Source organism: Aspergillus caelatus (genome assembly GCF_009193585.1).
Source record: "Aspergillus caelatus strain CBS 763.97 unplaced genomic scaffold BDV27scaffold_22, whole genome shotgun sequence".
Taxonomy (NCBI): Eukaryota; Fungi; Ascomycota; class Eurotiomycetes; order Eurotiales; family Aspergillaceae; genus Aspergillus; species Aspergillus caelatus.
This window is the reverse complement of record NW_022475285.1, coordinates 178,703-195,566: the sequence shown is the minus strand read 5'-3', so window position 1 is coordinate 195,566 and position 16,864 is coordinate 178,703. Positions and strand designations below refer to the sequence as shown.

At 47.3% G+C, this 16,864-nt stretch overlaps 7 protein-coding genes across 7 annotated transcripts; 2 read left to right on the top strand and 5 right to left on the bottom strand.

Moving 5' to 3' along the window:
- Positions 1 to 1,119: 1,119 nt before the first annotated feature.
- BDV27DRAFT_42767 (UbiA prenyltransferase family) lies at positions 1,120 to 2,167 on the bottom strand. The gene is made up of 2 exons (XM_032076615.1): positions 1,383 to 2,167; positions 1,120 to 1,320 (listed from the first exon to the last, which is right to left on the bottom strand). The coding sequence occupies exons 1-2, from the start codon at positions 1,968 to 1,970 to the stop codon at positions 1,189 to 1,191; spliced, it is 720 nt and encodes a 239-aa protein (XP_031931562.1). The 5' UTR covers positions 1,971 to 2,167; the 3' UTR covers positions 1,120 to 1,188.
- A 966-nt stretch (positions 2,168 to 3,133) lies between these two features.
- Positions 3,134 to 4,156, bottom strand: BDV27DRAFT_142000 (5'-methylthioadenosine/S-adenosylhomocysteine nucleosidase family protein; the record flags this gene model as incomplete). The annotated part of the gene is made up of 1 exon (XM_032069894.1): positions 3,134 to 4,156. One exon carries the CDS (start codon positions 4,154 to 4,156, stop codon positions 3,134 to 3,136), a length of 1,023 nt encoding a protein of 340 aa, XP_031931561.1.
- Positions 4,157 to 6,321: 2,165 nt separating this feature from the next.
- On the top strand, positions 6,322 to 7,584 carry BDV27DRAFT_122374 (uncharacterized protein). The gene is made up of 2 exons (XM_032065611.1): positions 6,322 to 6,989; positions 7,060 to 7,584. Exons 1-2 carry the CDS (start codon positions 6,706 to 6,708, stop codon positions 7,430 to 7,432), a joined length of 657 nt encoding a protein of 218 aa, XP_031931560.1. The 5' UTR covers positions 6,322 to 6,705; the 3' UTR covers positions 7,433 to 7,584.
- A 2,711-nt stretch (positions 7,585 to 10,295) lies between these two features.
- BDV27DRAFT_122373 (uncharacterized protein) lies at positions 10,296 to 10,738 on the top strand. Its single transcript, XM_032065610.1, has one exon. The coding sequence runs from the start codon at positions 10,329 to 10,331 to the stop codon at positions 10,575 to 10,577; it is 249 nt and encodes an 82-aa protein (XP_031931559.1). The 5' UTR covers positions 10,296 to 10,328; the 3' UTR covers positions 10,578 to 10,738.
- A 135-nt stretch (positions 10,739 to 10,873) lies between these two features.
- On the bottom strand, positions 10,874 to 12,551 carry BDV27DRAFT_42740 (uncharacterized protein). The gene is made up of 3 exons (XM_032076614.1): positions 11,746 to 12,551; positions 11,325 to 11,686; positions 10,874 to 11,273 (listed from the first exon to the last, which is right to left on the bottom strand). Exons 1-3 carry the CDS (start codon positions 12,391 to 12,393, stop codon positions 11,018 to 11,020), a joined length of 1,266 nt encoding a protein of 421 aa, XP_031931558.1. The 5' UTR covers positions 12,394 to 12,551; the 3' UTR covers positions 10,874 to 11,017.
- A 153-nt stretch (positions 12,552 to 12,704) lies between these two features.
- Positions 12,705 to 13,490, bottom strand: BDV27DRAFT_42734 (uncharacterized protein). Its single transcript, XM_032076613.1, has 2 exons — positions 13,062 to 13,490; positions 12,705 to 12,999 (listed from the first exon to the last, which is right to left on the bottom strand). Exons 1-2 carry the CDS (start codon positions 13,379 to 13,381, stop codon positions 12,948 to 12,950), a joined length of 372 nt encoding a protein of 123 aa, XP_031931557.1. The 5' UTR covers positions 13,382 to 13,490; the 3' UTR covers positions 12,705 to 12,947.
- A 2,312-nt stretch (positions 13,491 to 15,802) lies between these two features.
- BDV27DRAFT_154030 (uncharacterized protein) lies at positions 15,803 to 16,237 on the bottom strand (the record flags this gene model as incomplete). The annotated part of the gene is made up of 3 exons (XM_032071894.1): positions 15,803 to 15,894; positions 15,964 to 16,027; positions 16,076 to 16,237. The coding sequence occupies 3 exons, from the start codon at positions 16,235 to 16,237 to the stop codon at positions 15,803 to 15,805; spliced, it is 318 nt and encodes a 105-aa protein (XP_031931556.1).
- Positions 16,238 to 16,864: the final 627 nt, after the last annotated feature.

The window sequence follows — 16,864 nt, the reverse complement described above, 5'->3', positions numbered from 1 at the left end:
ATCTTCGGTCCGGATTAAAATCATACTGGCTGGAAATCCAGTTCCGAAGCATTCAGCGGTGTGAGCCTGGTGAGGTTGAACGTCAAGCCCTAGTCCAGGAAAGCGACGAGGATCAGCAACAAACCCCCAAGATAAAAGTTTCTTGAAGTTTTTGCAGCCCAAGCGTAGGGATCACTAGCTGACTATTGAAGTTTAGGGTCCATTCTGGCTCGGCTAACCGATATCAAAGTGACACATACTCTGATCGGCGGTGCGCGTACTGTACCGAAGGCAGCGAAAGTAATACAGAACGGACATGCAACCTACAGGACCGTTAGCATGGAGAAGAACTAGTCAATATACATTTTATAGTATCCATTGTGTTAACTAAGATCTCGGCTTGCAAATTGCCCAGCGCATCCTGTGTCATAAGAGTAGAGGTAAGTTGGGGGTCTTCACGACATCATATTTGGAGATCACCTCAAATAGAGTTTTGGGCTGCCGTTCGAACTTTGTATGTATAAGTAGTCAAACTATAATCTGCACTATAGTATTGATACTGTTTGGAAGGCTATTAGTGTCTCCACACCGTGTATTCTGTAGCCGAAGCTCTGAGATTTGGAGAGAAAGGGAAAAATAAGCGCAAGGTTTGTAGGTTCTGCTACCAGGCCATTTTGTTACCGACTGAGAGAAAAGTCTATCTTCTATTACTCGTATGAACGAGTCTAAATGCCAAACTCCGTAACATTAAAAAAAAAAAAAAAAAAAAAACCTCATTCTTCCTTAGCGCCTCGAATATAGAAAAGGCTTACGTTGCTATTGAAACCTGAACACAGGATATCTCAATATTTCTTTGGGCTGACTAACGACAACGAAGCTCACTGACTTTAAGGAAGGACAACAGTTATCGTGGTTCATTTCATTCACGGACAAATATTTGACGGAGAGGAGTACTCCGAATGCTAAACACATTATTGTATGGCTTCGATCTCAAAAGTATCATCAAGTCGGCCACCTATGGCGCGTCAGCTGCGCCGCCATATTTGGTATCATGTGCAAGACCACCGTCTAGGCAGATATCCTGCAGAATCCGACTCGAGACAGAGTTTCCCGGACCTAGGTTTGATACCTAACAAATAAGTCTGCACACATTGTAGTTAATGCTCATTAAGCTCCATGAAAGCTTAGTACTTGTGGGGACCTCTACTGTCAGGCTCTCACCTCCTCCCATCCTGAGAACAAATAAGACACGGCCATCTCTAGTGGGCGTTCGGGAGAGATTAATCTCGCAGCTTCCAATGAGCTAAGCCCACACATTATGCAGAAGGTCTTGAGGATCCACTGCGACAGAAACAGTTATTATATGATTCCGTAATTACACTTGACCGAGAATTGGGACTCACCATGTAAGAAGCGTGATCCGCTTTCTTGTTCCGCATGGTCATAAACCTGTACGAGACAAGAACATGCAGCCCAGCCAGAAGCCAAGGAGCCAATTGAGCCATGTCATTGTACCACAAAGACATGTAACCGAATGGTATACAGCCAAAGGCAAATAGGAGTCTGGCATTGCCATCACCGAGAGCCATCGGAAGTGTCCAGCTTCCAGTCTCCTTATCGCCCTCAACATCTCGGAAACCCTGAGAATGGGCGACGAGCCCCACCCAAACCGCGATGGCAAGGAGGTGATTTGAGGTATTGGGTAGTGATGCCCCCATGGACTTCCGTGGTGCTGAGAGAAAGCCCCACGTCATAACTGACATGCAGATGGTATTTTTGACGAACCAATGCCGTCCAAGGTTATTCATTCCCAAGGTAATCGTGGCGATGATTAGGATGCATGTTTCGATAATCAAATCGGGGCGGTAAATCGCGAAGCCACACCAGGGTGCAGTCAATACCATCCCACGGCGTTTAGCACCACCTGGGGTAGTAATCTCGGCTGGGATGGGCCGATCTGGCTTGTTGATCCGGTCTTCTTCGACGCTCATATATTGTGTCCATGTATTGAAGAAGTATATGTAAATGGTCAGGTTGAGCACAGTTATGGCTGGATTGAAAATGGCCTCTTCGAAAGGCAAATATGTCAGGGAGCCGAGAATAAAGATGGTTCCAGGGATGGGAGTTGATAGCCAGTCCAGCAAGAGGTCAGTTAGTGGCGCCCGCTCTCGTCCTGATAGCAACCGACGAGGCCGCACTCTTCGACTGATGATCCTAAGTCTACCGCCGTCCTGTCTGCTCCCTCTCTCTGTGCGACTCAACTCCAGCCCCCTCGTTTATGGGAACTATCTGCACAAGCCTATAATTCCGCTCGCCTGTCTGACGGCCTCGTGCACTTCCTCCTCACCATGACAACCTGCAAGGCTCTCTACAGCTTCGACTATTATGCTGTCGCTTGGATCGCTGCTCTACCAATTGAGCGGGCTGCGGCAGAAGCGATCTCAAATCATCAGTTTGCTCTGCATAGCTCCCCACAACATATTCCATGGAAATGATCCAAGGGAACTTCTAAAGCAGAATGAAATCATAAAACAGATCAATTCCCTCAAACCTCCGTTCAGAAACATGCCTCTTTTCGAACTCACCCAAGCCAAAGCTCTCAGAAGCGTGCGGCGCAGCTGCGGCTCAAGCTGCGCTATTGATCATTGCCTGTAACGCTGCTGAACATCTTGACGAATTGCTTCGTTCCAAGCTAGAGAAAAAGGCTAGCCTCTAATTCCGTGTTCTGCGGCATACTGAAATCTGCCTTCTATGCTAGAGTCAAGGCCGTGTGATCTCATCACATCAACAGCGGATAGCTGGTCTGGCAAACTGTTAGTGAGGAACGCGTTCAAATACCCATGCAGATTTACCTCCAACCCTTATCCCCCCCGACCTACTTCCCATAGGAGGCGTCATTCCGTTGACACTTAACTTTACGTTCCGGAATACCCAGGAAGCGCTTTGAAGGAGGATCTGACCCAAATTTCTTCTGGGAGCTTGAGGAGTGTCTGACCCGGCTTGGGGAATGCGGGGCATTGCAGCTTTCCCTGCAGCTGTTGTCTGTTGCACGCCATCGATACGTTCTTAAATTAGTCACAGTTAGGATGTATACCACATTCGAATATCATTCGGTCTCGCGTATTTTCTGAACTGGATGGACTAAGAACAAGAACTAACCGGATTGAAGCACTTCCAGTGCCGTCTTGGTCTCTTCTACCTTCGCAACTGGCATGTACATCAGGAGCTCCTTGGCATACGCAGCGGCAGTCGCCGAGGCGTAGCGTTGCCATCGATCGTTCATATGAGAATCAGCGTAGTCGCAGATTCCTCGGATCACAATACAGGGAGTGTAATTCATTAGGCCAGCTGCCTCCATCTCAAAGCCGAGGCAATCCTCGCTGAGGTCGGCAGCAATCCGATCGCGAATAGCGGCGTCTTTGACAAGTTTATTTCCGGATGCGATGATCCCATAGTGGATATCGGGGTCGGTAGTGTCTCGGGGCTCGCGTTGAATCTCATCCGCCGTGTCGCAGCCCCGACAGTCCAGGCCGGGGACGTGGTCGCGTGAAGGTTTGAACAAGCGGTCGTTATCGAAACCCTGGTGAGCATAGCCAGGATTCTGCTTGGATCTCCTGCTCATCTTCGGATTCTTCTTCAACATCTCTTGAAGAAAGAAGGGAACCTTAGAGTTTTTCCGCTCATGATCGGCCTGGATTCTAGCAAGCGCATTAAGGAGGACCGTCGGAGGCCGTCCGAGGAAGCCATTGCGCTCACACTTATCACCAGACCTTGCCTTGACCAAGTCGTACAGGCAAACGCCGCCGGTGGTCTCATCGGGTTGACTCACGACAACGTCGCCAAGTCGAATATCACGGTCCGGTTGAGCGATGTCGCCGCCTATGCCGATCAAAAGGCCAAAACGGATGGCTGGCAGAGAGGCAAGCAGGCTCGAGGCTGTGGTCGCAGCCGAATTAGTTCCGTAGACTCCGGAGGCCAGAGAGGCAATAACGATGTTGTGCTCCCCCATGCGACCCCATGTGTACATATTCGTGTCGGTTTGGTGTCGAGTGAAGCCGGTCGGAGCTGTATGCTCCTCATCGAGCATCGCTTCTGCAGCGGCCAACTCGATGGGAAGGGCCGTGATCCAGGCAATCGCATAGGATTCGGGGCTGTCGAGGGTTTTCAGGGATGTCATGGTGCGGAGGGTAGCGCACGAGACTGTCAGATTGGCTGGTGGAACGATAGGGAAGTGTGGTTCGCCTCCGACAGTGCGGAAGCTTGAGTTGAATGGTGCGACTTGCCATGTCTCAGACAATAGGTCATGATCCTCTTGATCCTCATTCGAAAAGTATGGCCCATCAAGCGACGTGTCTAAGAATGATGAATCTTCTACGCTTTTAGATGGGTGACTTGAGGGCCTAACGTGGATACCACTAGGGGATTGATTTTCCGACTCAATGAAGGGCGCTTCCGACGCTGATGGTGACAATGGTCTATGACCTGCTGAAACTGTTTCAGGCTCAAATAGTTTTGCCATCACATCATCCAGGACGTCGGCAGCTGGGACGACCAAAGCGGATTGAGATTCTGTGTCGCCTGCAACAATGTGGCCATAGATCTTTCCTGTGCTGGCATCTTGGACTACCGAGCCACAGTCCCCAGGTTGAAGTGAGCCTTCAAATTGAACAAATAGGACGTCGACATACTTCGTGGCATTTGGCAATCGAACACATGAGGCATGGCTAGATAAGATACCCTTGAGGTAATTGCCTAAACCCGTAACAGCTGTCACATTGCAAGGTTTGTAATTGAGCTCGCCAATAATGTCCCGAGAGAGCACGGGTAGATCTGTTGAAAATTTCTCTCCGTCGACAATCTCTATGAGGCAGTAGTCTAGACTGTTAGAGCTCAGTCGAGGAAGCATAGCCGTTGAGAAAGCAAGGTGGGGGAGTGAGGACATTTCCATCTCATCGATAAAGAGACTTGCTCCGCCTCTGATCGTCGTAATGATCGGTGGCTGCTCGCTTCTCACATCGAAGCCCTGAATTGACTCTTCATCGGAAATTGTATTGATATCGCCAAGGTCCCAGTCTTCTTCTAAATCGTTAGATTTCGGGCTCTCGCTGTATCGGCTCATGAAGACAGATCCTTCTTGAGGGCCTGAGGAGCTTTCGTCGTCACTGTCGGAGTCGCCGAGGTCGCATTCACTGTCTTCGGAAGACAATTCCCCGCTGGCGATCATCTCTGCAGCAGCGTCCCCTTGAGAATCGAAGATATGTGCTGGTAGTAGGTAAAAGCGTTTCTCACGGATTTTGATGATGGTTCCAATTGTTGCCGTACATGGATGCTGGTCGTTTGCAGACTCATTTCGTGTGGTCAATCGCAACACTCTGTTTTTCCCTGACTTGAGGTCGACCACAGGGTAAACACTGCAATTGTATAAACCAATAGCCGCCTCATCTTTCCAATCAGATCCAATCACAATATCCGAGCCTACTGGAGATGACGCAAGCTTTCGTATATTTTTTATGTGTGGAGGATAGTCCCAGTCACCGATACGAACCCCCGGCGGACATTGGTCGAGAATTTTTGACTCTTTGATGGCGGCAACAGCAGCCTTTCGCGATTCGAGGTGCTTGCATGAGAACATAATGTATGGACTTGCAGCCGCCTGGGACTTGCCAATCATGAAAATGTCGAACTGAATGAAGCTGGAGCTGGGGACAGGGATTCCGGCGCTGCTGAGATGATCTTTGATCTGTCCTTTGATTTTTTTCAAATGCCTCTCTGGCAGGACCTCTGGCATCCCAGTAATGGTATTTGCCTTTCTTGATGCCCCGATATCTTTCTGTGGATAGCTCCGGCTCTGGCCAGCGGGCCTCACGCCTCGGGAGGATTGAAATGCTCGCGGGAAGAAGCCGCGAGTTCATAGTGGCAATGAGGATAGAACTGGGCTTCGGTAGACCCAGTACTTATTAACAATAAGAGGCCTCGAATTCTCCACATGAAGATTAGGCCAGCTGGGACTTCGAGTGTGACTTAAGTATAGAGTAGACGGGTAAGAAGGTGGAAGGGGACAAAGAGGCTGGACAATGCATCGAGGTAGCGGAAATTCCTGTTCAATGTAGCTAGGTGTTGTTTCTGGTTTTGACCGCAACTTATGGGCATCTATGACCGTGCCTCGTATTCTTCGCGCGGATTTAGGCAGCAACCACCCGTGGGCTGAGCTGTAAGCCAAACGTGAGTGCGGCTGTGCACTACACCCGGGTGTATGCAACAATCCCTGTCACACTGGCTGGGCAACAACGGTTGGAAGATAAATATGTCAGCCGCTTCAGGCCTCCAGCGAAGACTCAATGATTTCGAGTACTCAGAATGGGTACCCCATAATGGCATCCTAATATTGACCCCCTTGATGTTTCTTTTCTTGAATTTCCTATTCCTTCAGAGCGACAAGAAGATATTGTCTCCAAATTCTGGGGCAACAGCCAGAAATATCCAAAGTCGTATTTTCTTCCATGGATCCAATGTTATACTGAGCAATGCAGAATCGCATACCAGTCATACGGAAGCCATCTTGCCATCCGCACCCATCAACATATCGTGGACACTGCTAAGCGCATCCAAGAAAAACTCTCACGCTCTGAGGTTTATGATTTTGTCGGACAGTGCCAGTGGACCGGTGCTTCGACATCGAGAGACTCTATCAATGCCTCCATAGATCTCACTGCTCGACTCCTCTATATGCTTGATATTGGCGAGTTCCAAAATGGACACTCGGGGAGGAGACCATTACTTTGGGTCTATGGCTCTCTCCAGGACTTCGTTCGAGAGACACTGTGTGGAGCGGACTCTCTTCCTGACGACGGAATCAAATTCGACAAAACATTCAGTATCTGCCGCATGGTTGGCATCGCGGGCTTCAAAGTGGAACTAACGTCAAATTTGTCTGATCATCTTCGGTTCAGAGACTCCGATAAGACTGTCAAGGTTTTCCACCATGCATCGTTTCTGGAGGCTCACAAACAGTATGTGAGCAGCTATTCCTTTTTCCCCTTTCGTCTTCGATTCAACAGTGTGACAACTGATGTTGCATAGAACCTCGATGTACCCCTCAGGTCTTGTCGAGGAGACATTGGCTACACTGGCCCTCTTCTTTCCAAAAGGAGACAAAGAGATTGAGAGATGGTACAAGAAGCAGGATCATGCCGATGAGTTGGACGAGAACATACTGAGGTGCGCCAAGATTGACATAGGAATAAAAGAATACAGATATTGGCATGATCGTCTTGTGATTATCAAGACAGAATTTGACGAGTCTCGTCCATCAACGATCACACAATGGTGGAAAGACAGACGCGATGGTAGTCAGTGGTATCCATTGTGGGTTGCCATCTCCTTGGCCGTCTTGTTTGGTCTCGTTCAGAGCATAGAGGGCGCGTTACAGGTGTACAAAGCATTCAACCCTTAGTCTCGCGGATGGCTGATGCTGGTAAGCTGGAGGGACGGAAAGAGAGATATCCGCCACTAGGAAGAGAATAAGGATTATTTCAACTAGTACCTACTCAGGAGGATAAATACGGATACTAAATCTCATCAAGGAGTCTAACAATTGGATTATCGGCTTGTACATGAAACTTTCGTACCATACGAAGCAATAGGCCAACAGGTCTTGATCTCCGGATAGAAAGGTCGTCCCGAACTCAATAACCATTCACAAGATATTCATTTCTAGTTGGTCTCAACATCAAAGGACGTTCTCGCGGCAAACAATCTTTTGACGGCTCTCTCGTCGTTTATAACAGGGTGTAGAATTTATGGTGGAAAACTTTGGAGCGATATTTACTTGTCCATTCAGACCTAGTCATCAAAAAGCGATTCCTGCGATGCGGCAAACAATTATATATAAAGCGCCGTTCACTGTGCAACAGCCAACTGCGGCAGCATCTTCTGCTGGCAGATCACTGGTAGCTATGGAACGTCAAATGTAGGGCACACGGTTAGGGCCTCATTCCATCCAGGTCGCTCTGTTGATGCCTATTTTGCCATTTAAATATCTTTTGACTCCCTTTCCAGGCTTAGACCACTCCGTGGCAAACCGCCATCATAGAGGAGTCAGTGCATCACTTTTCAAATTACATACATCTTCGTAGCGCTTGTCCTTATCATGAAGGACGAGGGTGCCAATAGACGTGGTGTAATTTGTCGGCGCGAAACCGCTCTGACCGCTCTGACGAGGCGCTATTCTTGTGCTTTGCCCAGCCTCTTTTTCCGGAGTCAGTTCTGATCAGGGTCAGTTCAGGCCACCAAAAATTGGGGATTGGACACGAGCGCGGAGGGTTGGGAGAAAACGAAGCGGTCCGGTGTCATCAAATAAGGGAGGGCAGTGTGCGGCAGCAGGAATATTAAAATGCCGCCAAGGCTAGGGGTTCCGTGAGGTTCGACCAAGCTCCAGCTAATGGTTCGCGCAAGGCCTATAGAGGCCCACAACATCAACGAATCACAAAAAAGGGGTGAAGAAAGACATACAACAGGATGGATTTGCTGGTGGTCAGTCACCCAACCTCTATAATATTCTCTCTCAATGGGTCATTTAACGGCGATCTATTGGACATCACGTGGCTGTGACAGCTTAACAAAAGGTGGGTCTCTATTTATATATACACACTCACGCCCTCCATGCGTTCTACAGGTGGTGGTGGTGGTGGTGCATTCATACTCTGACCCTTCGCCGAAGCGATATGTTGGATACCACTATCTAATCCTTGTCTATATCTATTTACTGTAAACCATAACATCCAGATGAATCTTGAGCCTCGTCACGGCCGGTGGTGGCCTACATGCCTAGTGTTCCGTTCAGCGGCCCTGTGGCACGCGGCGTTGAAACCTCCGTGATGCCTCTGAAAAGTCCATTACTGCACCTAAGATGCTACCACCTTGTATACCATCCTCATTACCTTTCTTACCGTGAGATCCTCCCCCTAGTATACCTAATTTGTCGTTGAATGCGGCCCCAATTTTCTTCCATAGCGTTTGTCTTATGACCTCCAATTTTGGATGGTCGACCAGGACGTGAACCACTGTTTCCGTCGGTCCTCATTCACACTTGTCAGCTTGTCTAAAGCGATGTTGTATGCCATCCGTTGCCAGCTTACACCCAAGCATCCCATCTAACATGGCCAACAGTGCTTTTATCTTCTCAGCATAGGTAGAAAGCTTATCATAGACGCCACAAGGCATGGTTCGCTTGTTCGTTTCGTTAGTCATTCTTGCCAACCCAATTGTCGCGTGGAAATGTGGATAGTGGGGCGAGAGCCGCGGCTGGTGCCCTTTGTCGATCATGATATTGAAGCGAAAGAGGAGTTAACGTTCGACTACCGCTTTGAGTGAGCATACGCCACTGCTGCTGATAAGTATGGACCAACCGTATCTCCAGATCATTCTCCCAGGGCAGGGTCCACAAATGCCTATGTGGTTCGGCAGGCTGTCGCGGTATGCTTGAGAGCAGTAAACTGAAAGATAGCGAGTAGGAACCCTCAGGATCCTGGATTAGACTCAACAAAATGCCTTGATAGTGGTCTGTGCTAGGTGTCATCGCAGTACTATCACTGCCATCGAAACTAGGAGATATCCATGCTCTCAGCTTCGGCCAAGTAGTATTTCAAGACGATCTCGTCGACGTTGGAACTAGCGTCACTCTTGTCTTCGTCACGAGGTCCGATCACGGGGATTCGATGGGGATTCCGGGATGAAAGCTACATGGTGTGAACAGAAAGGTGGGGAGGTTATGTAAATGAAGGAGGGAGTAGGATAGAACACAGCCAGCGTTATGGAACTTGTGACTAAAATTGGGTTCAATTTTGCAAAAATAATAAGAAGGAAAAAGAATTTGAACATTAATTTAGCATACAGTCGGCTTTTCTCGTAACTCATCTTGCAAATATTCCTGATATTCACGCAAACTATCATGACTAGGAAGGATGTACGGCCGTAACTTCCTGCATCGAGCAACGAAATATGTGGTATCTGACAATTTTTGGCTTGCATGGTGACACAGAAAAACAGTAAATTCGCAGCTGACAATTTTCAAGCTTGAGAAATTATGAACTGGACATCTAGAACCTTTCTGGGAATATGATATGGCATGTGCGGTATAACAGGAGTTCCTTTTCCAAATGGCCAGTCTAGAAATAGTGGCGCTAGTCTAGGCCGTGCTGGTATGCATGCAATCTCTGAGTCATGGCTGGTTGAGCGCGGACTAGGCGAGTCCATGCGACCTTCCACTATTTAAGAAGCGGTGTTTACAATTTGTATTATCTCGTTGCTATTCATCTTGGCAGTGTAGCCTCTGTTCAGTTACCTTCACGATGAGTAGTCCTAAGATAAAAGAGATCTCTCGCCCAGAGATTGAGAACCTTGGCATGAATGCCGCATCGATCTCAGATGTCAGGCATCTGTTGTCTTATAACTGGATTGATGCATCCGTCCCCACCATTGCCGTCCCGGGAAGAAAACCCCACTCTGGTCTCCAACCAGTACTCACCAAAGGGTATTTAAATGAGTGTCAAACTACGTCCAGGAGTTCATTAGGGCATCGTGATTCTCTAGTGTTGTAGAATAAGGTCCAACAGGTGCCGTGAGAAACAAAATGATGTGTGCTGTGAGATTGGTGGGTACCTTATCTAGGAGACTGACGTCAGTTGATTGCGGTTTCCGGTAGAAGTATTTCCCTGTGGAATGAGGTTTCCGCTGGTGATGTTAGTTAATTCTAGTCCTGAAATACGAGTACCGTTATGCTGAAGCTTAAAGTGATTCTGATTGGTTTATATATGGGACCAAGAATATATATTATATATACCGCCATCATTATATCGATGATATACGATATGCTAATAATGAGACCAATACTACAGACAGGATCAAGCATAAGTGAAGCACGTTCCTCAGAAGACCATATAGAGATAGTTAAGAAATCATAAGATAGATATATGTATCCAAAATACAGATAGGACACAGATTTGAAAGTCTTGCACCTGTCACTGTATAGTATGAAGTATTAAGCAACGCAATGATTAGCCCACATCCATAAAAGTGCCGCCAATGAGACGAGAAAGCTCCCCACATTCCATGCTATGGCCCAATCACCATATATGAATTTAGCAGCGACTACCATTATGAAAAGTGCGGTTGTGCTCAGAGGTAAGAGTATGTGTTGCGGATCTAGTTCCCAACCTTCGCTGATCAGAAGCCCAGGAAACCTGAGCTCTCCCAGCTCCGGACAGTGCCATGTGTCAAGCTTGCGCAAGATATCCCTGTAATCCCAGTTAGGGTCGCCAAATTTAAATCGACGTTAGAAAGCATACAGTTGACTGAGAACAAGTTCCCTACTCAGTAGATCGAATAGTGCAGCAGAATGAGGTTGTGTGAAAGCAAACTTTAACTGTGAGCGTAGATTCAGGCGTGCCAAGTTTCTTTCTGCTTCAAAGAGCCTGTCTTCTGGGCATCTTGAATCCAAGTCACTCCATGATCTGCATTCGCCATTGCAATTTACCTCACCTATGGTAGGGTTGTAAGGGCATGGATATACTTGTGGCTGATAGCCATCAATATCCTGTTCTAGCCTTTGCTTTTTGGCACATAAATCTTGCTTCGTGAATTCACCAACATATATGTTTCTGAATTTAGGATTTTTAATGCTTCGCTGATCCTGTCCAGCAATAGAAAGCTTGCCACGTATATCAGCAATAGTAACTTTCTGCTCAGGCGCATTGATCAATTGCTCACCTCAACAATATCCGCTTCCTTGACTTTCAGAAGCGGTATACACTTTCTCCACCACCCTCTATGACTATACCACGCGCGATTGATCTCTTGCCAGATACCCTTTTCGTCATATGAGTTGATAATTTTGACCGGTAATATCAGAGAATTGATGCTGGTGCCCCAACACAGTAAGATCCAGGATGCATTCGCATCCTCCTCGTTAAGCATGACATGCAAGATCTCTTTGAGTTTCGTCTTCCGTGTCTCATGGCTGACTTTGCGGGGATCAACAGCCCGCGAGAATCTCAATTTTCTGCTTTTCTTAGGTGTAGTTGAACTGCCTGAGCTGCGGTTCGGGCTGGTCGTAGTACTTCTCGATGGCCCGGCTCGACTATACTGAACCCTTCGTGATCCTGTGATATGGGCAGTGATTACTGCTGATTGAAACCACTGATGATTTTGAGGATTGACAATAGGCAATGCAGATTGTTCCTGCCTGAGCAAAGACTGTATTTTAGCATAAAGCCAGGACTCTATTGAATGGATCCTTAGCCTTTGAGCATTCTGGCCCTGGTCATACTGCTCATCGACCTGAGGCCACTCATGACTAAGGTGTGAGACAGTGCTGCGTCGTACCACAGCCGATACGGGCTGAGTGACATAACTCATATCTTCTAAGTTTCGTAGATTGATCAGTATATAGATTGGAGAAAGACAAGATCTTCAGGACTAAACGAGATACAAGAAATCTACCGAACATAAGATATTGGCGGACCATAATCTTGATTTAGTAGGGCATCAATTAGTCTGTAACAAAAGGGTGACTTTATAGATTGTCAGTTAAAATTTTTATCAGCTAAATGCGATAAAGCCTGACCGCGCAAGGCTGAATCTTCATTGTTGTTGCAGCTGTATGGTAGGAATGCACTTTACTATCGGCATATCTGTACTTTTCAAGCTGCGGGTAGAGCTAGGTAAAAGTCAAACTACTGCCCTGCGTTGGCTGTAACGGGCAAATCCAACTGGTCCGGACTTGGTCGGAACATAGGATCTGAGACTGTCGTTGCCGCGAAGCCCCAACCAACAGTGACGCTAGTTTGTCCGATTTGCCTGAACCTCGGATGCTTTCCTCCCATTGGACCTTGCCGCAGCATTGGCCCTCATGTTGACAGGCAGGTCATGGCTGCCCAAAGCAGCCTTGGGTATCAGCCTGATCCCCCCTTTCACGAAGTAAATCTCACTTGATTGCTAAGAAAGCTCCTCTTTGTGGTTGTTCTTGTAGGGGGGTTAGCCTCCTGGGGAATAAAGCAAGGCGTACAACAGAGGTACTCCGCTACCGAATGACAGTGACAAAAGCGCATTCCCTGATGAAAGCCAGCATGGTGGGGACGGTGCAAGCAATGCAGGTGGATCGGGTGTCGGGAATGAGACAAGAGTTGTGATGGAGGCGGTGGCGATGACAGAGGGAACGATGTTTAGGAGTGCGTGCGATACAGCCACTAAGATCAAGGCAAGCAAAAGGAAAAAGAAGAGGAGCGGAAGGCTGAAGAGTAGAAGACAAGGCGACAGAAAAAGCGACTAAGGCAAATAGCGATGGCCTCAGATAGGGGAGACGATAGCAGTACATCTTCAAGTCAACCTGATCGGGGCTTGACATTCAATTCCTCTATTGGGCAGCAACCGACGGACCTTTAGACAGAAACACATAATTATCGGATATTCTTATAAGATTTTAAACCTCATGTGTATCCATGGAGCAGGGTGAGAAGACTTGAGTCAACATATATCTTTGAGAATGCCCAGATCTGATTAGAGTGGCACGGGTTTTGGGTCGGGTGCGGGGAGACCTATCAAAAACCCGACCCGCGTGCAACTCTAGATTTGATACTATAATTTTTAGTTAATCTACTGTCTAAAGTAGTCGGCTTAGCTGAGTAATTATATATTGGCTCCGGAATTGATCCCGGATCGCTCCGGCGTACTGGTTTAATACTCCGGGAGTACTCAGTATATATACTCCTGTCTACCCCCACACTCCGGGAGCAATCACTGAGCAAAAAGCAGCCCTGAGCTAGTACTGTTCCGGAAAGGGAAAGCCGCAAAGTTTCTAAACAAGAACCGTTCACAAGTAACCATGGTAGGGGCTGTGCGCAGTCGCGTCGTCAATATTCCGTCGAGTACGGAGTACAGGGATTTGACTGATGTCCATGGGAAGCTTATGTAGTTCCATTGGCTTCTTTCTTTCATTAAAACAGTATACTCATCTCTCCTACTTACCGCTGCTTGTGGAGCCTAATCAAGCCGCTATTCTAGGTCTTGAGAGGAGGGCCAGACAGTCTGCAATGTGTTCTTCATAGTTGGTTAGTGAAGATTTGAGTTTCTCGGACTGTAATATGCATGCAGTTATCACAACGCAAGGAACACATTCTCCTTACTGGGTTTCTGGACGGGGATCTCCAAGCGTTGTCTCAATGTTGACATAATCTGAAACGAAAATAGAATGATTATACCCATTTTCACTGTCCTTAAGAAAGAGAATGCTTGATGCTTTATGAGCCAATGCGTTAATACAAATATTGAAGGTGGGGAGACCATGGCGACGAGTACTTCCCTCGGTGAGGTTGGTATGGCTAAGTTTTGTCACCCGAGTCCAACCGAAGCGGAACTGGATGTTCCAAAGACACTTCTAGGCTACGAATCCGACTTACATTCAATTGATCTACACTCATAATTTTTGCAACACAGGCCTCGCAAGCTGAGCCATGCAATGTTTTCCATTTCCAGTTTATAATTGTGATGACGTGGGCCAGCTTGAGCAAACATGGGCGCAACACATCCCCACCACCCTATTATGCATGGCAGTGCGGGGTACTGGCTGAATATTTGGCTTCTGGGCACCGGCAAAGCGCGACACCAGCTCAGTAGGCACGGGGGGGGGGGGATGAGAATATTATAGCTTTAGTGTTAGACCTGTCTGGATCCATGGCTCATGAATGCTGAGACTTGCCCACCAGTTAGTAGTATGATTATTCGGGGGTCTACAAAGCAATCTCCCACGAAGCCCTCACGATTCTTTTAATATAGCGATCATGGCATTTCTTGGATCTCTCTCACAGAGCCATGGTCTGCCTTTCCTGATACCTTTTGTCATTTTCTGCTGGGTACCGCATTCGGTATGCATTCGCATGATCGCTTTGTCACTCTCCCGGTCCCACGAGATTCCGCCGAAGTAGTGGGTATTATTGTGGGATAAGTCTATCGACGACTATATTGGGTATTCTTCAGTGGTATAAAGGTGGACGAGCATCACTGGCCCCTCAAACCTTCAAGGAAAGGGTCGTAGCTGAGTTATCGCTCTTTATCTTCTTATATGTTTGAATGGCCCTACTGGAGGTAACACACACACTGCACAGTCTGTCCGGGGCAAATTAGCTCCTTCAATACTATCTTCCTATCTACTTCTAGGCCATAGCTGGCATGAGTGCCGCGAGAAGTGGGGTTTCAAACCTACCCTTTTTTGTCCAGGCATCGTTTCAAGTGACGATTGATCTGAAACCCGTCTGACAAGACAGTAGGCTGCCGTTCGCTCGCACGAAGGAATAATAATAAAAAGACAGAAGGCATGATAATATAATATAGATCAGATACTACTATTCATAAACGTCTCTCATGCAAACTTAATCGCTGAAATATAAAATGCAGCACGCAATTTATTTCTTCAGCTTCAAATCCGCCATCAATCCCACTCCACTCTCAAGTTCGGAATATCTAGTCAATCCACTGGACAGAGTGGCTAGAGTTACTGCGCAAGCTTTGTTAAAATAAGAAAGATGAATAATCATATGACATGTTTAATGATGGAAAAAGGAATCTGGTGCATTTTTTATCACCCTACATAACTACTCTCACTTAGATAGCAGGAAAGAGAAATAAAGGAGAGAAAAAGAAAGGAGACAAAAGAAAATAGACAAACCCAGGTTTGACTTTTGCTACTCGGTACTATCAATACATCTTTCGGACATTGGCAATCGTCCAACAGATACTCTATTCAATTCGCAGTTCAACTCTGCCCGTACTCCTACAGTGCCTTCTCAAAAGCCTTGACATATTCTTCGCAGTCGTTTCGTTTGCCTTGCCATTTGTTGCCGTTATTATCACTACTCTTGTTAGCTGAAAGGGACTTGTTAGCTTTCAACCTCATCCCTTCGCCTCAGAAATGAAAAGCTCTGGACAACCTACCGGCCGCGTTAGCGTGCTTGACCTTTTCTTCCCACTGTCCACTGACCTCCTTGAGGTGCAGAAGCTTCACTGTCTTTTCAGTAGGCTGGGGATCCTACTGTATTGCCTGCACCCAGGTTTTGTACCATGGCTTTTGGCCGCTACTCTGGAGGTCGGCACGCAAGTGGTAAAGTTTGCCATCAAAGTCCAACTGGAACTTTTTGTCTGTATTCACGACCTTACCAATGATAATACCAGTATGATCAAATCCATACTCCTGTTGCGTTTTCTTCATTTCTGTCTCGATCGACGACGCGGTCCCAGTCTTTGAGCCAGCCGCGCCCTCCGTCTAGGTGACCTGGAAGGAATAGGATTTACCCAGTTGAAACTTTTACTTTCCTAGATACTTCTGAGTATCCTTGGAGCGCTTTGTCTCCTCGTGGCCTGCGCACTTTTCGATGTCGATCGCAAGTTCAAGAGGGTCTTCCCTGAAGTTTGTAGGGACGTGCTAAATGTCGTTGGAAAGGATAGTAGGGAGGGCACTGACACCCACGGAGAGGGTGGCCAGAACGACAGAGAGGATCTTGGAGAACTTCATCTTGACTGTTGAAGACTGTGGTGCCTCTCAGATATGATCTTGTCTTGAGAAAGGTGAAGAAAGAATGGGGAGGAGAAGATGGATGTTGTGGTTGATGGTCCATTGACTTCAGTGCCATTGCACCTTCATATGATTATCAGAAAGATCTATACAAGTTCCTCGTGTGAAAGGCTAGACCATCAACAATTGGCAGGCATTGAGCCCATCCGGCCGATTGTTGTCGTCCCAATACTCACGGCGATGTTCCAAGCTGATGCTGTTTGATTAGTACTTCATGGGGGCGAAGCGCGTAGGGTCTTACATAACAGACAGATGCTAACATAT